This window comes from Bos javanicus, chromosome 2 (assembly GCF_032452875.1).
Source record: "Bos javanicus breed banteng chromosome 2, ARS-OSU_banteng_1.0, whole genome shotgun sequence".
Lineage (NCBI taxonomy): Eukaryota > Metazoa > Chordata > Mammalia > Artiodactyla > Bovidae > Bos > Bos javanicus.
The window spans coordinates 132513330-132538599 of record NC_083869.1 but is presented as its reverse complement, the minus strand read 5'-3'; the positions used below and the strand labels follow the sequence as shown (position 1 = coordinate 132538599).

The following is a 25270-nucleotide window of genomic DNA, read 5'->3' as shown; positions in this document are numbered from 1 at the left end:
TACTATGCTCTCTGGCATGAGCCTCTGAGCTTCATGCAGATGGAAAACCACTCCGTCAGCTCTTTCACCGAAGTGTGTCACAGCCCAGATGGTGTGGGTGGTCCAGGTGCCCCGGCCATGTAGCTAATCCTTTATGAATGACAGGTGGGACTTCTTGTAAGAATATATTCACCATCTATCCATTCATCCAATGAAGGCAGATTCCCTAACTGCCAAGCCTGGGACGAGAATTCTTGGGCAAGGGAATGATTTATTGAGGAGAAACCTGTAGGAGAAAGAGGAAAAAAGGGCAGGCCAGGGCACAGATCCAGACATCTAGGCTGAGCCCAGGAGGAGCCCTGGGGCACGCCGTGTACGACCCAGATGGCCTTGCATCAGGCGGGGAGAGGGCGGTTATGCCCTCCACAGTGTCATTCTCCCAATGCACTGGTTAGAGGTGGGCGAGGAGAGGTGGGTGATGGGTAGGGTGGCACCCAGCAGCCTGGGGGCAATCCTCAAGAGAAGGAGGCCGAAGTGCGCACTTGGCAGCTGACCCCTGGGTTGGGGACCTGGGCCAAGAGGGGATCTGGGTGGGGCCTGAACACCACCTGCCCCCACCTCCATCTCTTCTCTGGGGGCTCTTTGATTCCAAAGCATTGACTGCACACCTATCACCTGGGGGAGCAGAGGAAGCAGAGATGAGAGTGAAGCGAACTCCACCCTCCCGGAGCTCCAGTCTGCTCAGAGCGGCCCAGACAATCACACACCACTCAAGCGGGAGCTCGACAAGGTGAAGACCCGTAAAGTGCTGAGGGAACTTGAGGGTGGGACTGAGCCCTTGGAACTGGAGAGGAATCGGCCAGAGAAGACTTCTGTAGGAAGGGGTCCTTGGACCCTGAGGAGCCTCGGGTGGGCTTAGCTACCTGGGGGACAGCAGGCCAGCGGAGCATCGCTGCAGAAGTCCAGGTTGAGCAAATGCCTGGCAGTCAGAGAGGAAAGAGTGCCCAGAAGCCCCATGGCCTGCAGACCTGGAGTCCAGGGAGCTTGGTCTAGTCCTTGCCTCAAAAAGTATTTACTGAACCCCTCTGGGTTCGGGGTACTGCTTTGGGCACCAGAGTCCAAGACAAGCATTAGCCAAGTCTGCGAGGGTCCCCAAGGCTCCAAGGGAGAGGGACACAGTGCCAGGTAGTAACGGGTCCCAGACACCCTGCCTGCAGCCCCCTGCCCCGTCCTGGATGTGCAGAGCCTTGGGGTTGTGGGTTTTATTTTTTTTTTATTTCTTTATAATTGGAGGATAATTGTTTTATAATATTGTGTTGGTTTCTGCCACACATCAGCATGAATCAGCCATAAGTACACATGTGTCCTGTGATGACTGGAGGGGTGGGATGGAGTGGGAAGCAGGACTCGGGGCCTTGGGGTTTGAAGAAGCAGAGTCCCATGGACAGAAAGATCCATATCACCCTTTACAGAGGCCACTCTGGCAGCTGCTTGGATGGTGTTTTAGGGGCAGGGGGAACCTGGAGGGGCCTGGTGAGTGGTCATGAAGGGAGAACCTGCTTGCCCCGCCCCTAGACCCTTCCCCCAGTACCCACCGCTTTGCCCCAAACACACACACCCCCTGTCGGCTCCCTGGCCTTGGTTTTTCCTAAGATCTCAATCCACCCTCGGAACAGACAGCCTGGGAGATTCAGAAGGTCCAAGAGGCAAGTGGTAGCTAGGGGTGAGGCCAAGCCCCTTCCTCTTCCAGGAGTGCTTTAAAGGCTCCAGGCGGGAGTCGGGGCTGTGGCCAGTGGTCCTGGGGGGCCTTCCCCAGAGCTCAAGATGCAGGGGGACAGGCTAGAGTCTCGCCCTCGCATCTGGACAGACGACGCAGGTGATTCTTGTAGGTGTTCAGGTTCTGCTGCAGGCAGAAGGCCAACGTCTTGTCACAGGCGCACAGCTGCTGCTCACACCAGCTCCCCTTGGTGGCTGCGAGGGAGTGAAGGAGGGCACTTAAGCGGTCTGCCCCTTCCCGTGGTAGGGTGGGTTGTCACCCCTGGAGGGGAGCTGCTGAAGGCAGCTCAGCCCTCATCCACCCTTTGGTGCCCTTCCCGGGTCCTTGGACTCTGGCTCTGTGACCTTGGGCATGGGGTGTGACCTCCCTTTGTGCCATTGGTCCTTCATTCATTCATCCGTTCAGTAAGCAACTGAGCACCTGTCCTTCGGGAGTCTTAGGAGGGAGAGGAGAACAGAATGGACACCTGAGTTCACACTCCCCTGGGGCGGGGCGGGGGTGGGCAAATGTCAGAGAAGCGTGTGGTCGTTGTTGTTCAGTGGCTCAGTCCTGTCTGACTCTTTGTGACCCCACGGATGGCAGCATGCCAGGCCTCCCTGCCCTTCACAGAAGTGAGTGCAACTGTGCTTACCCGGAAGTAAGGAACAAGGCAGGGGCTCTGAGCTGGTGACTGATGGGACTGACTGAGTGTCAAAAGCCATTTGAGCTGAGATCAGAAGAGTGAGCTGTTGCTCCTACTCTGGAAAGCCAGGGTGGAGGAGACGGATTGTTCCTGGCAGAAGGAACAGCATGTGCAAAGACTCTGAGGAAAGACAGACCATGGTGCTTCAGTTTCACCATCTGTCAAATGGGGATAAGAGAGCCGGACCTACTGCTTAGCGTGGGGACCTCTGCTCAGTATTTTGTAATAATCTATAAGGGATAAGAATCTGAAAAAGAATATGTATACACACACACACACACACATATTCAGATTAAAACAAGAAGGCAAAGCCTTTAGCACATAGTAAGTGGTCAATAAATGTTGGCCATTTCAGTTGTTGCCACTAAGTTCTCAGTTGACAGGGACAGCTGGTGATCCCATTCAGCTTCCAGCCCCGGGACTTGCTGCCTTTCTCCGTGCGTGGACCCTGCAGCTTGGTGACCTGGGTTACAGCTCAGGCTTTCTCATTTGTAGCTGTGTGACCCTGAGCAAACAGTGCACTCTAGTTTCAGTTTTCTTGTCAGTAAAATGGAGATCAGGGCTTCCCAGGTGGCTCAGAATTTGCCTGCCAAGCAGGACACATGGGTTCAAGTACTGGGTCAGGAAAATCCTCTGAGGAAGGAAATGGCAACACACTCCAGTATTTTTGCCTGGCAATTCCCATGGACAGAGGAGATGGGCTGGTCACACTTCATGGGGTTGCGAAGAGTAAGATGTGACTTAGTGACCAACAACAACAAGAAAATGATCACCAGAGTGGTGCTGCCTTCTCTCTGGGCTACTCTAAGAGCCCCGGAAGATGAAAAAATGAGCAGTAACCTCAGTAATTCAATGAAACTAAGCCATGCCGTGTGGGGCCACCCAAGATGGACAGGTCACAGTGGAGAGGTCTGACAGAATGTGGTCCCTGGAGAAGGAAATGGAAAACCACTTCAGTATTCTTGCCTTGAGAACCCCATGAACAGTATAAAAAGGCAAAAAGATAGGACACTGAAAGATGAACTCCCCAGGTCAGTAGGTGCCCAATATGCTACTGGAGATCAATGGAGAAATAACTCCAGAAAGAATGAAGGGATGGAGTCAAAGCAAAAACAACACCCATTTGTGGATGGGACTGGTGATAGAAGCAAGATTTGATGCTGTAAAGAGCAATATTGCACAGGAACCTGGAATGTTAGGTCCATGAATCAAGGCAAATTGGAAGTGGTCAAACAGGAGATGGCAAGAGTGAATGTCGACATTCTAGGAATTAGTGAACTAAAATGGACTGGAATGGGTGAATTTAACTCAGATGACAATTATGTCTACTACTGTGGGCCGGAATCCTTAGAAGAAATGGAGTAGCCATCATGGTCAACAAAAGAGTCTGAAATGCAGTACTTGGATGCAATCTCAAAAATGACAGAATGATCTCTCTTCGTTTCTAAGGGAAACCATTCAGTATCACGGTAATCCAAGTCTATGCCCCAACCAGTAAAAATGAAGAAGCTGAAGTTGAACGGTTCTATGAAGACCTATAAGACCTTCTAGAACTAACACTGAAAAAAGGTGTCCTTTTCATTAAAGGGATTGGAACACAAAAGTAGGAAGTCAAGAAACACCTGGAGTAACAGGCAAATTTGGCCTTGGAATACAGAATGAAGCAGGGCAAAGGCTAATAGAGTTCTGCCAAGAGAACACACTGGTCACAGCAAAACCCTCTTCCAACAACACAAGAGAAGACTTTACACATGGACATCACCAGATGGTCAACACTGAAATCAGATTGATTATATTCTTTGCAGCCAAAGATGGAGAAGCTCTATACAGTCAGCAAAAACAAGACTGGGAGCTGACTGTGGCTCAGATCATGAACTCCTTATTGACAAATTCAGACTGAAATTGAAGAAAGTGGAGAAAACCACTAGACCATTCAGGTATGACCTTAATCAAATCCCTTATGGCTGTACAGTGGAAGTGAGAAATAGATTTAAGGGACTAGATCTGATAGACAAAGTGCCTGATGAACTATGGATGGAGATTCGTGACACTGTACAGGAGGCAGGAATCAAGACCCATTCCCAAGAAAAAGAAATGCAAAAAAAAAGCAAAATGGCTGTCTGAGGAGCCCTTACAAATAGCTATGAAAAGAAGGGAAGCAAAAAGCAAAGGAGAAAATGCCAGGAGCCAGCACGGGAGTCCCCACCCATGATAAAGTCATGCGGGAGAGCTTTGATGGGCAAAGCGAGTCAGAGCTCAAGGCCAACCCCGACCCCCCCCTACCATCTGCCTGAGCGTCTATCCCCAAACCAGAATCTGTCTGTTTTACTATTTCACGACCTTCACCAATTCTTCTGACATTAATGGGGGGCTATCCCCAACCACCTTTCTCTGAGGAAAATTAACTTAGAACTCTAGTTAATAATTCTCCTGGGCATAATAGGAGTGTTTCAATTCAAACCCCTCTGATGACTTTCTAGCTTGCCTGACAGGTTTGTTCGGACTCCTGCAGCTTCACATGTGATTATTCACAGCCTCCCAACCACGAGAGGCATGGGAAGCTTAAGATAGTCTAAGAATGCAGAGCTTCTCAGAGAGTTAAGATTGTTAGAATAAAACTAGTAGAGGATTTCTTTGTTGAGCTAATGCTTGCTGCCAAGTTTCCCTATCCCTTACCTACTGTGTCCCTGGGAGTGTATTGATTAATATAGTTGGTGTATAGAAATGTAAGTAGTAGTTTTAATGTTTGTAACCTTGGACCCTTGAGTTAATTCTTTTCTTGTTATAGCCCACCACACTTTTGCCCTATAGGAATGCAACTTTATCTAATGCTTTCAGAGGGTGGCGCCTGACTTTAGAATAATCACCTTTAGAGAAAAAAAAGTTTTCTGAAGAAAGGGTCATAAAATGTTAACAGGCCTCCTGGCCAGAAGATGATGTAAATCACCTAAAGCTTTTGCATATAATAAGTTTTCAGAAAGAAAGCCTGGCTTCAATAAGGATCAAGGACTGCTGACCTTGCAAGACTCTACCCACCATCCCCCCTCCCTCCCCCGCCATTATCCTCTATGCACAACTTAAGGTATAAAAACTACTTTGGAAAATAAAGTGTGGGCCTTGCTCACCGAAGCTTGGTCTCCCCGTGTCATTCATTCTCTTTCCTTTTCCTTTTCAGGCTGATATTCCTTGGAGCGCAGGGGCCCTCTGCATTTATTTTCCTGACTGAGCTTCTAAGACCCACTTGAGAAGGTGCCTAAGGTGGGGCACCCTCTGCGATTCGAGAGGGTGCCTGCAGCCTACGTGAACAGAGCAAGTCCCGTGCTGGGGCTTTATTGGCTTTCTGTGTAAACCAAGGCATATCAGCCTCTTTTCTCTCCTCTATTTTCTTAACTGCAAAATTCTTTCCTTATCTCTTTCTCTACTTCTATCCTTTTCGCCAACGCCGTCCTCCCGAGGGAATCCCTGGATCCAGCCTGGGCTGGACCCCGGCAAGAAAAGGAAAGATATACCCATTTGAATGCAGAGTTCCAAAGAACAGCAAGAAGAGATAAGAAAGCCTTCCTCAGCAATCAACACAAAGAAATAGAGGAAAACAATAGAATGAGAAAGACTAGAGATCTCTTCAAGAAAATTAGAGATACCAAGGGAACCTTTCATGCAAAGATGGGCTCAATAAAGGACAGAAATGGTAGGGACCTAACAGAAGCAGAAGATATTAAGAAGAGGTGGCAAGAATACACAGAAGAACTGTACAAAAAAGATGTTCACCACCCAGATAATCACGATGGTGTGATCACTCACCCAGAGCCACACATCCGGGAATGTGAAGTCAAACGGGCCTTAGGAAGCATCACTATGAACAAAGCTAGTGGAGGTAATGGAAATAGAGTTGAGCTATTTCAAATTCTGAAAGATGATGCTGTGAAAGTGCTCCCCTCAATATACCAGCAAATTTGGGAAACACAGCAGTGGCCCCAGGACTGGAAAAGGTCACTTTTCATTCCAATTCCAAACAAAGGCAATGTTAATGAATGCTCAAACTACCTCACAATTGCACTCATCTCACATGCTAGTAAAGTAATGCTCAAAATTCTCCAAGCCAGGCTTCAGCAATACATGAACTGTGAACTTCTAGATGTTCAAGCTGGTTTTCGAAAAGGCAGAGGAACCAGCGATCAAATTGCCAACATCTGCTGGATCATCAAAAAAGCAAGAGAATGCCACAAAAACATCTACTTCTGCTTTATAGACTATGACAAAGACTTTGATTGCATGGATCATAATAAACTGTGGAAATTCTGAAAGAGATGGGAATGCCACGCCACCTGACCTGCCTCTTGAGAAACCTATATGCAGGTCAGGAAGCAAGAGTTAGAACTGGACATGAACAATAGACTGGTTCCAAATAGGAAAAGGAGTATGTCAAGGCTGTATATTGTCAACCTGCTTATTTAACTTCTATGCAGAGTACATCATGAGAAACGCTGGACGGCAGGAAGCACAAGCTGGAATCAAGATTGCCGGGAGAATTATCAATAACCTCAGATATGCAGATGGTACCACCCTTATGGCAGAAAGTGAAGGAGAACTAAAGAGCCTCTTGATGAAGGTGAAAGAGGAGAGTGAAAAAGTTGGCTTAAAGCTCAGCTATGAGAAAACTAAAATCATGGCATCCAGTCCCATCACTTCATGGGAAATAGATGGGGAAACAGTGGAAACAGTGGCTGACTTAATTTTTCTGGGCTCCCAAATCACTGCAGATGGTGATTGCAGCCATGAAATTAAAAGATGCTTACTCCTTGGAATAAAAGTTATGACCAACCTAGACAACATATTGAAAACCAGAGACATTACTTTGCCAACAAAGGTCCATCTAGTCAAGGCTGCGGTTTTTCCAGTGGTCATGTATGGATGTGAGAGTTGGACTATAAAGAAAGCTGAGCACAGAAGACTTGATGCTTTTGAACTGTGGTGTTGGAGAAGACTCTTGAGAGTCACTTGGACTGCAAGGAGATCCAACCAGTCCATCCTAAAGGAAATCAGTCCTGAATATTCATTGGAAGGACTGATGCTGAAGCTGAAACTCCAAACCGTGGCCACCTGATATGTAGAACTGACTCATTGAAAAGACCCTGATGCTGGGAAAGATTGAAGGCAGGAGGAGAAGGGGACGACAGAGGATGAGATGGTTGGATGGCATCACCCACTCAATGGACTTGAGTTTGAGTAAACTCCAGAAGTTGGTGATGGACAGTGAGGCCAGGTGTGCTGCGGTTCATAGGGTCACAAAGAGTCACACATGACTGAGTGACTGAACTGAACTGAACCTTTGTAGCCTGAGTGATTATTCAAGCATGCATCTGCAAGGCACCTTATGTCTCCTATTTTAGTTTTTGAATTAACTTTATGGAGCAGAATGCTGTTATCCTGAGTTTCCAGAGGAGGATCCTGAGGTTCAGAGAAGTTAAGCAAAGTGTTCAAGGTCACACAGCTGGTCGGTGGTGGGTCTGGGATCTAAGCTGAGGTCTGGCAGCCTTCCAGATCCTAAAGGGGTCAAAGTCCCTATGGGACCTCTCCGTACTTCTACCCCTATTGCTGCCTCTCCTTCACAGCCCAGATATTGAACTGGATATATGAGAAAAACAGAGAGGCTGAGCAGCTTGTGCTTTGTCACACAGCATACGAAAGCAATGCGTGCGATAACTCCTTTGCTCAGCCTCCTACTCCAACCCTGAGGCCCAGGCACTCACAACACTGGACTTTCCCCTGGAAAAAGGTGTAGTCGTAGTGGTCGTAGAGGTAGTCACAGTTGTGGGGTGTCAGGTAACCGTAGCAGCAGTCGTGGTCGTAGCAGCACCTGGCAGGAGAGGACAGGAGGTAGGTGAGTCCTTGGCTGACTTGAGTCTCATGTTGCCCCTGCCCCAGAGCAGAAGCTGCGTGTCCACCTCAGAAGTCAAGGCCTGCAGGGTCTAGTCTTCTTTCTAGCTAAAACTTCTCGAGTGCTTCCTGTGTACCAGGTGGAGGTTTAGTCTCTAAGGAGTGTCTGACTCTTGTGACCCCATGGACTGTAGCCCGCCAGGCTCCTCTGTCCATATGATTCTCTAGGCAAGAATACTGGAGTCGGTGGCCATTTCCTTCTCCAGGGGCTCTTCCTGAACCAGGAATCGAACCCGGGTCTCCAGCATTGCAGGAAGATTGTTTACCATCTGAACTATGAGAAAGATTCCCTCCTGTGTACCAGGCACCTGCTCTACCTAGGAATTCTCTCTTAATCCTTTTGGCCGCTCTGGGATAGAGGTACTAGCATTATTCCCATTGAACAAATGAGGAAACTGAGGCTCTGGGTGGTCAGGCCACATGCCCAGGATCATACAGCCTGTATGTGGTGGGTGAGGGTGCTGGCCTCGGGCCTGGCTGGCTCTCATCCCTCCTCTGGCAGATCCCTGGGTTGCTGTGAAAACCAATGAGATCATGGCAAAATGAAGTGGGACTTTTTCAAAAACAATGTTCAACGGCAATGGGAAGTGTTTGTGGCTCTTCTAACTAGTTTGGGGTTGAGGGTGCAAGGCAGACTTCAGAAAGTCTAGGGAACCCTCCAGAAGGGCTGGGGCTGGATCGGAGCTCAGCAGAGTTCCTAGCAGGGAAAAACATGAGAACATTCAGGTAGGACCTAAATCAAATCCCTTGTGATTATACAGTGGAGGTGATTAATAGATTCAAGGGATTAGATCTGATAGACAGAGTGTCTTGAAGAACAGCTATGGACTGAGGTTTGGAACATTATACAGGAGGTGGTAACCAAAATCATCCCAAAGAAAAAAATATGTAAGAAAGTAAAATAGTTGTCTGAGGATACCTTAGGAATAGCTGAGAAAAGCAGAAAAGCGAAAGGCAAAAGACAAAGGGAAAGATATTTCCAAATCAATGCAGAGTTCCAGAGAAGAGCACGGAGAGATAAGAAAGCCTTCCTTAGTGATCAGTGCAAAGAAATAGAGGAAAAGAGTACAATGGGAAGGACTAGAGATCTTGCCAACAAAATTGGAGACACCATGGGAATATTTCATGCAAAGATGGGCACAATAAAGGACAGAAATGGTATGGACCTAACAGAAGTGAAAGAGATTAAGAAGACGTGGCAAGAATACACAGAAGAACTATACAAAAAAGGACTTAATAACCTGGATAACCACCACAGTGTGATCACTGACCTACAGCCGGACATCCTGTTGTGTGACGTCAAGTAGGCCTTAGGAAGCTTTACTAGAAACAAAGCTATTGGAAGTGATGGAATTCCAGGTAAGCTCTTTCAAACCCTAAAAGATGATGCTGTAAAAGTACTACACTCAATAAGCCAGGGAAATTTGGAAAACAGCAGTAGCCACAGGACTGAAAAAGTTAGGTTTCATTCTGATCCCAAGGAAAGGCAATGCCAAAGAATGTTCAAACTACTGCACAATTGTGCTCGCTTCACATGCTAGCAAGGTAATGCTCAAACTCCTTCAGGCTAGGCTTCAACAGCACATGGCACCAGATGAATAAAAGGATGGAGAAGAAGCAGGAGGGGAAAAGGGAGGGGCACTGGGGAGAGGCAGAGCACGATTGGGAGGCATTACCTGTCTGTGGCATCTCTGGGTAGGCCTTGGCCACCACTTCTGCAGTAACAGCCATAGGATGAATAGAAGAAGATGGGGATCTTCCCCGTCACTTGTCTGATCATCTCGTTCAGGTCCAGTATGTCGGCCTCGGCTGGAGCCACACCTGCCAAGGAGCCCAGCCACAAGGAGAGGACGTGAGTCTCAGGGGAGTCCAGGGGGCTGCAGGCCTGGCACCTCTGCTCTGCCTGGGCCAAAGCAATGACCTTGGATAATAAAGTAACAACAAACACTACGGCTATTGGAAATATAATGACAGTTGGTAACTGATTACCAGGGATCTTTTCATGTGAAGACCTACTGACTCCTTCCTTTCCATGAGAGACTCTTTTTTTTTTTTAATCCTTTTATTTTGGTTAATTCTTGATGTAGAGAAAAGTTGCCAAGATCATATAAAGAGATCTCATACACCTCCCCATTCAGTTTCCTCTCATCATGGTATATGTATGAAAACTAAGAAGCCAGTATTGGAACCATAAATGCTGTTTTTAATGTCCATTTTAGGGATGAACACACTGAGGCTCAGTACCTTGTTCCAGGTCATGGTAGCTGGTAAACAGAGGAGCAGGATTAAAGCCCAGGGCAGTCTGGTTCTGCTCTGTCTCTGGGTCACAGTCTATAGTTGGAAGACACTCCCCCCCCCCCACCCCCGACTCCCACCACAGCCCACAGGGAATCCACACATTAAACAGTATGTGTGGGGGCTTCCCTGATGGCTCAGTGGCAAAGAATCCGCCTGCCAGTGCAGGAGACACGGGTTCAATCCCTGGTCCAGGAAGAGCCCACGTGCCGAGGAGCAGCTAAGCCCGTGCGCCACAGCTGTCGTGCCTGGGAGCCACAACTACAGAGCCCACGTGCTGCAGTTACTGAAACCTACGCCCCCAGCACCTTCCTTCCACAACAAGAGAACCCCCCGTGCTGAGAAGCCCACACACCGCTACTAGAGAGAAACCTCACCCAGCAACAGAGACCCATCACTCCCAGAAATAAATTAAATTAAATAAAATCATTTTTTAAAAAAAGCCTCTTGAAAAAACTATGCACGGCTCTTCTGGGAAGCAGCGTGATTTAGAAATCAGTTTTTCATGAATATTTTTCACTTCAGTCATAATATCTGCTGGTGAGAATTGATCATAAAGGAAATTCATTTTATTGGGAGAGAGGAATGCATTATATTGAGTTAGGAGAAATAAAATATATTAAGCCAGTGAGTTCAGGGAAGAATTTGGGAGAAACAGATGAGATGCGAAAGGGACTGGAATGTACCTGTGTGCAACCTCAGGAGATGACCAAGAACACAGATGGAGCCCAGAGTCTCAGACAGACTGGGCTGGGGAGGCCCCTTCGGGTGACCCTAGTTTTGGAAGCTCACCCCCCACCCTCAAGTAAATGGTGTTATAATGAAGCTCTCAAATAAAGTGAGTAATAAGCAGGGGAGAGCCCTAAACTAGGGAAAGCTGGGGCTGGGATGAACTCATGCAGTGGGCCAGGGGTGCCATCAGAAGCAGGGTGCTTGCCTTGTGAAGAAAGTGATAGTTACTCAGTGGTGCCCGACTCTTTGCAACCCATGGACTGTAGCCTGCTAGGCTCCTCTGTCCATGGGATGCTCCAGGAAAGAATACTGGAGTGGATAGCATTCTGTTCTCCAGGGGATCTTCCCGACCCCGGGATCGGATCTGGGTCCATTTCAGGCAGATGCTTTACTGTCTGAGCCACCAGGGCTGAAGCTAAATGTTGACTGGTAGATCTGGGACTCGCAGGTGGGTCGTGTCCCAGTGTGTGGAAGTCCACATTGCCCCTCTCGTCTGCCATGTTGGCTCTAGCTGTACAGATGTTAAAGAGAAACCTTACTAATTTTGACTGTGCTGAGGAATGGCCCCAGGCCCCTTGGAACCCCAGATTTGGTGATAAGGCCCCAGAAACAGCCCACGGCCAAGAGAGTTAATGTGCACCCAATAGGCCAGCCAGGGATCTGAATTCAGAATCTCACCTTTTTGCTGAGCCTCCATCCCCTTGTGCACCCCAAGTTTAGACCTTTCTATTCCAGCTTAGAAGTAGCCACACTAATTCACACCTGAATTCTGCAGCTGTTCCTCACCTAGCAAACAAATTCAGCTTTGATTCAGGGTGCTTTCAGTGGTCTTATTTCTTACAGTTTTACAGTGAGGTCAACCCAGTCCTTGGGAATCGAGGAGCTCAAATTGTGGTCAAGAGGGCTTCAGGACACTGACTTAGCTTAACAGTGATTCCTGCCTTGGTTGCTTTTTCCATCCTCAGCTGTTGCTTAGGAGGATGGAGCCCCTTCTCCCAAGGGTTAGTGACAGTGGCAGGGGCCATGTCACTACTAACTCATGCATGCACTTTGTGTGAAGTTACTTCTCGCTAACTGTTACTTACACTTGCTAAGGTTTTGTGTATATTTCATTAGACTCCTTCTAACAACCCAATGAAGAGGTGTTATTGTACCCACTTTACAGATGAGGATATAGAGGGGTAGGGGGACTTGGCCAAGGTCATACCACCGGAAGCTGATGGGCCAGCATCTGAATGCACGTTCATCTGTGTATTTCATCTCTACACCATATTGCCTCTTTGCATCTGAGAGATGAATTTGTGCAGCTTGATTGCAGTTTTCCTAATGGTTTTCACTGTAACCCTGCTGATGTGTTCCTCTAGGGAATTTGGGAGTCCCCAAAACAACATAAAGCACATTAAAAAATGAAGTGCAAATCCTTTCTCATATCACATATTCTGAGATGGATCAACAAGTAAAAACTCCAGTTTGCTAGCAACCAGATTTGCAACATTTGATCTGTTAAAGATCAGATGGAAACTTCACCATTTCCCAATGGACAACAGAACCCCCAGGGTCAAGGGAGCTGAAAGGGTTCTAAAAATGTAGTGGTTTATCACTAAGTCGTGTTCAACTCTTTCGACCTCATGGACTCTAGCTTGCTAGGCTCTGCTGTCCATGGGATTTCCCAGGCAAGGATACTGGAGTGGATTGCCATTTTCTTCTCCAGGGGATCTTGCCAACCCAGGGATCAAACTTCAGTCTCTTGCATTGCAGGCGGATTCTTTACTGACTAAGCCACCAGGAAAGTCCCCTAAAAGTGTGGAGAGGTGTGCATATGTAAGAAATTACTATTATCTAGTCAGAGGGACACAGGAGAGCAGATCCATTTCTGTAGTTTGTGTCCGAAGTACCACAGATGTCAGTTCAGCTGGAGCCCAGTTTCTGAACTTCTAGTTTCCCGCCTTTGCCTGCCACATAGCTTGGCCACCCACAGCTCTCTGACTGAAGCCACTGTTCCAGGGGATTGAGCCACTGACGACTCCTTGCAGGGGGCCGAATAGTGTGGGACTGGAGACTGGGGCAATGACGATCAGCACAGCAGCTCAGTTTAGGAAAGAGATACAGGGCATCCCAGCTTCCCTCCCCGCCTTCCCGGCCGTGGGTGGTGTCCCCACTTACCAGCAAAGACCAGCAGTGCGCAGAGCAGGGAGAGGCCCATGACCGCAGCACAGAGCAGTGGAGGCAGCGACTGGAAGTCCCTTGTGAGCCAGCAGCCCCTTATATCAGATGGGCCCTGCTCGCTGAGCTCACCCCCACCCTCCCAGCTTCCGCTCTGCTGGAGGTCACCCATGCTCTTTGTGTTTCCTCTTTTCTGGCAATGCGGAGTTTTATTATTTCTGTTTTCAATATCTTTAAAAAATGTTTTTGATTGCATGTTTGGCATAGAAGATTTGGAGAACTTGAACAACTAGAAGCAATTTAAAATCATTTGTGAATCCATTTATCACCATTAATTTTTTCAGTGAAATTGACATATAACATTGTGTAAATTTAAGTGTACAATATATTGATGTGATACATTTATATATCATGACCTTGTGTTAGTGCAGCAATAACTAGAATTTCTATCACATCACATAATTACAATTTCTCTTTGTGGCTGGAATAATTAAGATCTAGTCTCTAGGCAAGTTTGGTGATTATGACACAACATTGTTGTCTATATTCACTGTACTGTCTAGGACTTATTTACTACTTGTTGCAAGTTCGTACACTTATACAATACTTATCCTAGCCGCCCCCCCCGACCCCACTTTCTGTAACCACCATTTTACTCTCTATTTTAACATGTCTGTACACACACACACACACACACAAATGGAATCTTCTTTACGCACTCATCCATTGATGGGTGCTTAAGTTGTTTCCATCATTAACATTTTCGTGTCAATGTTATCCTGATTCTATTACTCTCTGTATATATATCCTTCCACACTTTTTCCTGACCAAATTAGGTAAAGATTACAGGTAGTACGTTGCAGTCTGTCTTTTCATTTACTAAAATAACTTAAACATATTTCTATGTTGTTAAGTCATCTCCTGCAGAAACATTTTGAAAGGTAGCCTTGTATGCCATTCATTTAAAGAATCCCCTATTGTTGAGAATATGGGTTATTTCCAATATCATACTATTCTAGACCACACAGCAGGACAGTGAAAAAACTCTTTGAGATGAAATCTCGTCCCTGCCCAGAATCGTTTCTATAGGGTGTACTCCTGAAGTGGGCTTGCTGAGTCAAAGCACACCTACAGTTTGAAGGCAATTGACATGTGTTGACAACTTACCCTGCAGAAGGTCTGCCCCAGTTTAAAATGGGACTCCTAATGAGGCAAATGACGTGGACCCAGCCCAACTAGGGTGGAGGTGCTGATGGCAAGACATGCTTGACATTACAAATGGGTAGTCTGCTGCAAACGCTCTACCCGTAACCCCTAAGGTTTGCCGGAGAGTCCACAAGAGCAGAAACTGAGCTTTTTTGGTACCTGTCAGATGGCTGTTCAAGAGCATAGAGCACAGGCTGACCTCTTTGCTGCCAGCTAACTGGTCTACCCAAAAAAAGTCAGGTCATGGCTGGGTGATCTCCCTCTCCCTCTTCCTTGTCTGTTTAAAATGTTATTTTCCTTTATTCCTAGACTCAGTCATTAACTGATCATCTCATACATGAAAAAGCAATCTGCATGCAAAATACTAAGCAGCAAATACATGAAGTCTCTCTGGCATAGTCTTGGGCATGCCTCCCCCGTGTGTGCTCTGTAGCCATATGCTCTTTCCCTTTATGCTCTGACCACTGTGGGACCTTCCTGTGCACTCTTCTAGGCCTGTGGTTACCCTTCTGAGCCCCAGCTTCCCCCTGAGTTGGTCTCAATCAGGCAGAAGCAAAAGTGGCCAGGACTTCTGCTGATTCCAGAGGTCTTTGCCCTAGTGGGAGAGAAGACTTGATAGACGCTGCAAAAAGTCTTCAAAATCTGCTGTCCCAGACATTCCTATAGGTCCCAGGGCACAGTTCAAAGGGAACACATTCAAACTCTAGCTTCTTCTCCTACCATCTTGGGACCCTGGGAAAGTCATTTGACCTCAAGAGCCTTGCTTTCCTCATGTGCAGAACGTGGACAATGTGGAGGCAACCGTCCCTCTCTCCTCTGATGGCCGTGGGCTTTAGAGACCACATGCACACAACACGCTGCGTGCAACACACCCGCAGAGAGAATGCCGTCATGGGGACCGCACACAGGTTATGTAGCATCACATGGAGACAAAGAGGCCGGCGTTCCAGATGCTTCCCGGGAGAAAGCTGCTCAGCTCCGTGTCTTCCATTTTCTCACATGTGAAACAGGGTGGTGAGAATGTTACGGAACCAAACTTGAGTCCACTTGCCCAGAAAAGCCAGTCTATTGACTTCAAGTCATGGTGAAGTAAAGAGCATTGTTTATTGCAGGGCACCAAGCAAGCAGTCCAGACAGCTAATGCTTAGTTCAGTTCAGTTCAGTCGCTCAGTCATGTCCAACTCTTTCTCAAAAGGCCTGAATTCCCATGGTGGCTTTCAGGGAAGGCTTTAAAGACAGGCTGAGGGGAAGGGGTTTGGGGGTGTGTGGTCAGCCTGTGGGCATTCTTATGATTGGTTGGTGATAAGAGAACTAAGGGGTCAATATCGTCAACCTTTTGGTTCCAGTCGTCTGGGGTCTATGTGCTTGTGACAGCTTACATACAGTTGACTTCTTCCATGTGGTGAAGTCTGTGAAACAGTTCATACGATTGGCTCAGAACAGCCCTTAAGGAGGAACTAAAGGTCCTCGAGTTTGCTTAATGGCTAAACTATTATTATTTTTGTCCTGCTTGACTGTTTTCTTTTGGCTTTGCATTTTTCTTACTTTTCTGATTAAATGCATTCATTGGAACTGGGGGAAGACCTAGGAGGTTAAAGTTTTTTTTCATAGGTGAGAGGCAGGTGGAAGACTCAAGTGGGGGCAGGTCTGTCCTAGGAAAGCACCATAGGGTCCAGCTTGGTTACCATAGCACCTGCTTCATAGACTTGTGGGAATTAAATGTGGTGACATGGGGACAGAGCTCCGTCAGTAGCCAGAAACCAACAAATGTGAGCTACGGTGACTCCCCCCACCATCATCTTCATCTGCACCTTCGCTGCTTAAAATGAACAGAATAAATAGATAACCTTTGCTTTTACATTGTCTAATCTGCATTAATCCTCTCTAGTCTGTCTTCTCAGTGTATTTGTTTCTCTCTAGAAATTTGATCTAGTTTTTTTTTTTTTTTTTAATATCTCCACATCCAAGGAGCAGTGGCTACACGGGTGCAGGAGGGCTGAGAGGAGCTACTCCATGTTCAAGGTCTGGAGGGGCAGTGGTGAGGAGAAACCCCTCGTCCAAGGTAAGGAGCAGCGGCTGCGCTTTGCTGGACCAGCCGTGATGAGATACCCCACATCCAAGGTAAGAGAAACCCAAGTCAGACAGTAGGTGTTGCAAGAGGGTATTAGAGGGCAGACACACTGAAACCATACTCACAGAAAACTAGTCAATCTAATCACACTAGACCACAGCCTTGTCTAACTCATTGAAACTAAGCCATGCTCGTGGGGCCATCCAAGAGTGGCGGGTCATGGTGGAGAGGTTTGACAGAATGTGGTCCACTGGAGAAGGGAATGGCAAACCACTTCAGTATTCTTGCCTTGAGAACCCCATGAACAGTATGAAAAGGCAAAATGATAGGACACTGAAAGAGGAACTCCCCAGGTCAATAGGTACTCCATAAGCTACGGGAGATCAGTGGAGAGATAACACCAGAAAGAATGAAGGGATGGAGCCAAAGCAAAAACAATACACAGTTGTGGATGTGACTGTGTAGACGCAAGGTCCAATGCTGTAAAGAGCAATATTGCATAGGAACCTGGAATGTTAGGTCCATGAACAAGGCAAATTGGAAGTGGTCCAACAGGAGATGGCAAGAGTGAAAGTCGACATTCTAGGAATCAGCAAACTAAAATGGACTGGAATGGGTGAATTTAACTCAGATGATCGTTATATGTGCTACTTCGGGCAGGAATCCCTTAGAAGAAATGGAGTAGCCATCACGGTCAACCAAAGAGTCCAAAATGCAGTACTTGGATGCAATATCAAAAACGACAGAATTATCTCTGTTCATTTCCAAGGCAAACGATTCAGTATCACAATAATCCAAGTCTATGCCCCAACCAGTAATGCTGAAGAAGCTGAAGTTGAACGGCTCTATGAAGACCTACAAGACATTTTAGAACTCACACCCAGAAAAGATGTCCTTTTCATTATAGGGGACTGGAATGCAAAAGTAGGAAGTCAAGAAACACCTGGAGTAATAGGCAAATTTGGCCTTGGGGCATGGAATGGAGCAGGCCAAAGGCTAATAGAGTTTTGCCAAAACAACACACTGGTCACCCTCTTCCAACTACACAAGAGAAGACTGTACACATGGACATCACCAGATGGTCAACACCGAAATCAGATTGATTGTATTCTTTGCAGCCATAGATGGAAAACTATACAGTCAGCAAAAACAAGACTGGGATCTTGTGGCTCGGATCATGAACTCCTTATTGCCAAATTCATACTGAAATTGAAGAAAGTAGAGAAAACCACTAGACCATTCAGGTATGACCTTAATCAAATCCCTTATGGCTATAGTGGAAGTGAGAAATAGATTTAAGGGACTATATCTGATAGATAGAGTGCCTGATGAACTATAGACTGAGGTTCGTGACTTTGTACAGGAGACAGGGATCAAGACCATTTCCATGGAAAAGAAATGCAAAAAAGCAAAATGGCTGTCTGGGGAGGCCTTACAAATAGCTGTGAAAAGAAGAGAAGCGAAAAGCAAAGGAGAAAAGGAAAGATATAAGCATCTAAATGCAGAGTTCCAAAGAATAGCAGGAAGAGATAAGAAAGCCTTCAGCGATCAATGCAAAGAAATAGAAGAAAACAACAGAATGGGCAAGACTAGAGATCTCTTCAAGAAAATTAGAGATACCAAGGGAACATTTCATGCAAAGATGGGCTCGATAAAGGACAGAAATAGTATGGACCTAACAGAAGCAGAAGATATTAAGAAGAGGTGGCAAGAATACACAGAAGAACTGTACAAAAAAGATCTTCACGACTCAGATAATCACGACGGTGTAATCACTCACCTAGAGCCAGACATCCTGGAATGTGAAGTCAAGTGGGTCTTAGAAAGCATCACTAACAAAGCTAGTGGAGGTGATGGAATTGCAGTTGAGCTATTTCAAATCCTGAAAGATGATGCTGTGAAAGTGCTGCACTCAATATGCCAGCAAACTTGGAAAACTCAGCAGTGGATACAGGACTGGAAAAGGTCAGTTTTCATTCCAATCCCAAAGAAAGGCAATGCCAAAGAATGCTCAAACTACCGCACAATTGCACTCATCTCACATGCTAGTAAAGTAATGCTCAAAATTCTCCAAGCCAGGCTTCAGCAATACGTGAACTGTGAATTTTCAGATGTTCAAGCTGGTTTTAGAAAAGGCAGAGGAACCAGAGATCAAATTGCCAACATCTGCTGGATCATGGAAAAAGCAAGAGAGTTCCAGTAAAACATCTATTTCTGCTTTATTGACTATGCCAAAGCCGTTGACTGTGTGGATCACATAAACTGTGTAAAATTCTTAAAGAGATGGGAATACCAGACCACCTGACCTGCCTCGTGAGAAACCTATATGCAGGTCAGGAAGCAACAATTAGAACTGGACATGGAACAACAGACTGGTTCCAAATAGGAAAAGGAGTACATCAAGGCTGTATCTTGTCACCCTGTTTATCTAACTTATATGCAGAGTACATCATGAGAAACAGACTGGAAGAAGTACAAGCTGAAATCAAGATTGCTGGGAGAAATATCTATAATCTCAGATATGCAGATGACACCACCCTTATGGCAGAAAGTGAAGAGGAACTAAAAAGCCTCTTGATGAAAGTGAAAGAGGAGAGTGAAAAAGTTGGCTTAAAGCTCAACACTCAGAAAATGAAGATCATGGCATCTGGTCCCATCACTTCATGGCAAATAGATGGGGAAACAGTGGAAACAGTGTCAGACTTTATTTTTGGGCTCCAAAATCACCGCAGATGGTGATTGCAGCCATGATATTAAAAGACGCTTATTCCTTGGAAGGAAAATTATGACCAACCTAGATAGCATATTGAAAAGCAGAGACATTACTTTGCCAACAAAGGTCCGTCTAGTCAAGGCTATGGTTTTTCCGGTGGTCATGTATGGATGTGAGAGTTGGACTGTGAAGAAAGCTGAGCGCCGAAGAATTGATGCTTTTGAACTGTGGTGTTGGAGAAGACTTTTGAGAGTCCCATGAACTGCAAGGAGATCCAACCAGTCCATTCTAAAGGAGATCAGCCCTGGGATTTCTTTGGAAGGAATGATGCTGAAGCTGCAACTCCAGTACTTTGGCCACCTCATGTGAAGAGTTGACTCATTGGAAAAGACTCTGATGCTGGGAGGGATTGGGGACAGGAGGAGAAGGGGACGACAGAGGATGAGATGGCTGGATGGCATCACCGACTTGATGGATGTAAGTTTGAGTGAACTCAGGAGATGGTGATGGACAGGGAGGCCTGGCGTGCTGCGATTCATAGGGTCACAAAGAGTCGGACAGGACTGAGTGACTGAACTGAACTGAACTGAACTGATGTTTCTAATTGGCTTCCTTGGTGACTCAGACAGTAACGAGTCTGCCTGCAGTGCAGGAGACCCAGGTTCAATCCCTGGGTCAGGAAGATCCCATGGAGAAGGAAATGGCAACCTGCTTCAGTATTCTTACCTGGAAAATCCCATGGACAGAGGAGCCTGATGGGCTACAGTCCATGGGTCGCAAAGAGTCAGACACGACTGAGCTACTTCCCTTTCTTTTTCTATGTTTCTAATTAACAGGCTCAAGCTTTCCTCTATTTTCTTAAACATATAGAGTATAGTGTAAGACTGTCTTAGTATGTTTATCTACTAATCCTATCATTTTTGTTCCTAAGTCTGTTTCTATTGATTTTTTTTTTTTTTTTTTATGACTTTTAGATCACCATTGCTCATCATTATAGGAAACACTCTGAGGACTTCCCTGAGGGTCCAGTGGTTAGGACTCTGAGCTTCCACTGCAGGGGGTGCTGGTTTGATCCCTGTTTGGGGAACTAAGCTCCCCCATGCTATGTCGCCAAAGAAAAGAAGAGAAAAGACTATGATAATAATAAATCTTTGTCTATTTTAAAAATGAAGTGTCTTTAAAGTAGATTTCCAGAAGTGAAATCGCTGAATCAGAAGATAGAAATGTTCTTAGAGTTCTTCCTTTTTCTGAAATTGGTTGAAATTTAGAAACTCTCTAGCTTTTGGCTCCATCAGCAGCATATAATAGATGGAACTGATCATCTCCTGAGCCTTTCCAGCAAACCTGAGTTTTCACTTCCTTGGAAACAGAGGAGACACACTTGGTGATACTGTTCGCCCATGATCCATCGAGATCTCCAGGTGGAGGATGGAAGGAAGCAGGAGAGGGCTTAGACCCTGACATGCAAATTCTATTAAGAATAGTTACCATCAGCTGGGGCCCAGCGAGGTTAGGAACCTGCCCAGAGTCATAGAGCAGCAGGTGAGTGGCAGATTTTGGGTCAGAATACAGGTCAGCCAGAGCTGCCCCTACTACATGTTGGGCACTGTTCTAAGTGGTTCACACAGAGTAAGTGCAGAGAGGCACTGCCAGGATCCCCATGATACGGATGAGTCATTGTACCCAGGGGCTACTTTCTGAGCCAACATAGATGGAGGTGGAAATGAGAAGAGCTGGCAGAGCTTGGAGTCTGCTGCCCCCAACCTCACTGCAGAGAAGGTGAACCCCCATCTCCTAAGAGACACCCCCTTTCAGCCAGTGACCAGAGTCCTTTGCTTGACTCATGTGCTAAGTCGCTTCAGTTGTGTCCAGCTCCTTGCAACCCTATGGACTGTAGCCTGCCTGGCTCCTCTGTCACCCCTTCCCATAAAGTCTCGTTTACTGAAATGGCCCCACTGCCTGGATTCCATCTGTGATGAAACCTGCCAGAGGCTGCTAGATGCAGCTCAGAATTATTATTATTGGTGCATAATGTCTGCATGGGAAGAGGAAATTGAAGGAAGCTGGGCTTACCAAGAGATGCTCACACTAAGGGAGAAAAGCAGAGAAAGTCAATACTATATGACATCACTTATATGTGGAATCTTTCAAAAAATGATATGAATGAATTTATTTACAAAATAAAAACAGACTCACAGACTAAGGGGAAAGATAGAGGAGGGATAAATTAGGAGTTCAGGATTAACAAACACACTACTATATATAAAATAATGAACAAGGACTTACTGTACAACACAGGGAATTCTACTCAATATTGTGTAATATCCTATATGAGAAAAGAATCTGAAAGAGAACAGATATATGTATATGCAGAACTGAATCTCTTTGCTGTACCTCTGAAACTAATACAATATGGTAAGTTAACCAACTACCCTCCAATACAAAATAAAAATTAAATAAAAAATATAAAGAGAAAAATAGGTTAAAAAATATGTATTTGTTTTCACTGCACAGCTTCAATTGTTGTTCATAATTTCGTAGGATATCTTACCATCTACAAACATATTGGATGACGTAGGGGACACAGGAGATGTGGGTTGGATCCTTGGTTCAGGGTTGGATCCCTATGTTGGATCCGTAAATACCTATGGCTGATTCCTGTCAAGGTTTAGCAGAAAACAAATTCTGTAAGCAAATATCCTTCATTAAAAATACAAATTAAAAAAAATAAAGAAAGAAGCTGGCTTTCTTGGGGGTCTTCTGCACTTCGTCTCTGATATGCTCTGCCAAGCGAGGAGGAGGGAGAGATTTCAAATTCCTTTGTGGGAGAGTGACCCACTTTTCTCCAGCTGCACCAAGGCAGAACTAAAGCAAGTGAGTTAAATGACCAGAAACCACTCAAATGTCTGTCTGCTGCAGAATGGTAAATTGTGTGATTATACCACACCAACAAACCACAGCTACACATAACAACAGGGAAAGCCTCACAAACATTATGCTGAACACAAAAGAGTACATGTTGTAAGAGAGATTTATATGAACTTCCAGACAGTCAAGCTAATCTGTACTTTTAGAAGTCAGGACAGTGGCTACCCATTGAAGGCCGTGGTGACTGGTGGGGTTACTAAGAGGGCTTCAGGGATGCTACCGATGGTCCTTCTCTTCTGGTATTGGTGACGTTGGTGTGTTCATATTCTGAAAATTCTTCTAGCTGTTCAGTTTTGATTTGTATATTCTTGTGTATCTTTTATATATCCATGAATGTGAGTAATGACAACGATAATGAAGATCGTGAGAGTTAAAGCAAGTGGACTCAAACTTTGGTAGGAAAGACTTGAGATAGCCTTCTGGATGATCAGAGAGCCTTCTGGTACTTCAGATATCCTTCTGGATGATCAGATATCCTTCTAGATGATCAGATATGTTTCTGGGTGACCCAGTATCCTTCCAGGTCATCCAATATCCTTCTAAGTGGTCCTTCTCTGTGTGTGTGTGTGTGTGTGTGTGTGTGTGTGCGCGCACGCACGTGCACACATGCTAGGTCACTTCAGTCATGTCTGAGTCTTTGCAACCCCATGGACTGTAGCCTGCCAGGCTCCTCTGTTCATGGGATTTTCCAGACAAAAATAGCAGAGTGGGTTGCCATGTCCTTCAACAGGGGATCCAACCCTGAACCAAGGATCGAATCCACGTCTCCTGTGTCCCCTACGTCATCCAATATGTTTGTAGATGGTAAGATCTCCTACTAAGTTATGAACAACAACTGAAGCTGTGCAGTGAAAACAAATTTCTACTTTAATATCAAGCAAATCTGGCTTCAACTTCTAGCTTGTTTATGACATTAATTACATTACTTCGTCTCTCTGAACCTCAAGTTTCCCATCTGAAACTGGGACCGACACGCACTCTTTGAGGCTTGTTGTCATGATTACAAGTAGAATGGTTGGCACACAGTTGATAGTAAACGCATGGCACCTGGTGACCCCTCCCCTCAGGAGAAAAGAGTTTAAAGTTCTGAGCTCCCCTTACACCTCAGGCCCAGAGACTCTTGCTTCTAAATGATACAGTTGGTCATAGACCAGGGAATTTCCACTTTGACTTCTCAGACAAGTGGCCACAGAATGTGATTTCAGAAGCACTCAAAACCTGCCTTCCCAGCAACTTCAATATTGTCACTGCTTGAAGGTTCTTCTTGTTTTCAGACTTGGCCTGAGTCCCTGTGACCTTCCACAAGGTCACATTACCCTGGGAAGCAGCAGAGCCTGGGTGTTCAGAAGGAGGCTTGGGGGTTAGATGGCCCAGATGTGGATCCTGACCCCCACTTGTGTTTCCTCATCTGTTAAATGGGGTGAAGGAACATGAGACTGCCCAGCTATTGGAGTTCTTGTGAGAATTCTGAGATATGGGGCTTGTACCTAGACAGCATATTAAAAAGCAGAGACATTACTTTGCCAACAAAGGTCCGTCTAGTCAAGGCTATGGTTTTTCCGGTGGTCATGTATGGATGTGAGAGTTGGACTGTGAAGAAAGCTGAGCGCCGAAGAATTGATGCTTTTGAACTGTGGTGTTGGAGAAGACTTTTGAGAGTCCCATGAACTGCAAGGAGATCTAACCAGTCCATTCTAAAGGAGATCAGCCCTGGGATTTCTTTGGAAGGAATGATGCTGAAGCTGCAACTCCAGTACTTTGGCCACCTCATGTGAAGAGTTGACTCATTGGAAAAGACTCTGATGCTGGGAGGGATTGGGGACAGGAGAAGAAGGGGACGACAGAGGATGAGATGGCTGGATGGCATCACCGACTTGATGGATGTAAGTTTGAGTGAACTCAGGAGATGGTGATGGACAGGGAGGCCTGGCGTGCTGCGATTCATAGGGTCACAAAGAGTCGGACAGGACTGAGTGACTGAACTGAACTGAACTGAACTGATGTTTCTAATTGGCTTCCTTGGTGACTCAGACAGTAACGAGTCTGCCTGCAGTGCAGGAGACCCAGGTTCAATCCCTGGGTCAGGAAGATCCCATGGAGAAGGAAATGGCAACCTGCTTCAGTATTCTTACCTGGAAAATCCCATGGACAGAGGAGCCTGATGGGCTACAGTCCATGGGTCGCAAAGAGTCAGACACGACTGAGCTACTTCCCTTTCTTTTTCTATGTTTCTAATTAACAGGCTCAAGCTTTCCTCTATTTTCTTAAACATATAGAGTATAGTGTAAGACTGTCTTAGTATGTTTATCTACTAATCCTATCATTTTTGTTCCTAAGTCTGTTTCTATTGATTTTTTTTTTTTTTTTTTATGACTTTTAGATCACCATTGCTCATCATTATAGGAAACACTCTGAGGACTTCCCTGAGGGTCCAGTGGTTAGGACTCTGAGCTTCCACTGCAGGGGGTGCTGGTTTGATCCCTGTTTGGGGAACTAAGCTCCCCCATGCTATGTCGCCAAAGAAAAGAAGAGAAAAGACTATGATAATAATAAATCTTTGTCTATTTTAAAAATGAAGTGTCTTTAAAGTAGATTTCCAGAAGTGAAATCGCTGAATCAGAAGATAGAAATGTTCTTAGAGTTCTTCCTTTTTCTGAAATTGGTTGAAATTTAGAAACTCTCTAGCTTTTGGCTCCATCAGCAGCATATAATAGATGGAACTGATCATCTCCTGAGCCTTTCCAGCAAACCTGAGTTTTCACTTCCTTGGAAACAGAGGAGACACAC

General features: G+C 45.8%; 1 protein-coding gene across 2 annotated transcripts; it reads right to left on the bottom strand.

Moving 5' to 3' along the window:
• Window positions 1-225: 225 nt before the first annotated feature.
• On the bottom strand, window positions 226-13672 carry LOC133234269 (group IID secretory phospholipase A2-like). Of its 2 annotated transcripts, XM_061394610.1 has the most exons (4): window positions 13566-13672; window positions 10052-10196; window positions 8189-8295; window positions 226-1950 (listed from the first exon to the last, which is right to left on the bottom strand). In XM_061394610.1, exons 1-4 carry the CDS (start codon window positions 13603-13605, stop codon window positions 1799-1801), a joined length of 444 nt encoding a protein of 147 aa, XP_061250594.1. In that variant the 5' UTR covers window positions 13606-13672; the 3' UTR covers window positions 226-1798. The 2 variants fall into 2 exon arrangements, with proteins under 2 accessions (XP_061250594.1, XP_061250602.1); XM_061394618.1 differs by lacking the exon at window positions 8189-8295 and having other exon boundaries at window positions 1838-1950.
• Between the last annotated feature and the right edge of the window lie 11598 nt (window positions 13673-25270).

Bases quoted from the DNA above. Each gene is read 5' to 3' on its own strand.
- LOC133234269 (XM_061394610.1), bottom strand. From the start codon at position 13,605: ATGGGCCTCTCCCTGCTCTGCGCACTGCTGGTCTTTGCTG. The intron at 10,197-13,565 runs GTAAGTGGGGAC...GCTCCTTGGCAG, and splicing joins CGCACTGCTGGTCTTTGCTG to GTGTGGCTCCAGCCGAGGCC. The intron at 1,951-8,188 runs GTGAGTGCCTGG...ACTCCCTCGCAG, and splicing joins CCAGGGGAAAGTCCAGTGTT to CCACCAAGGGGAGCTGGTGT.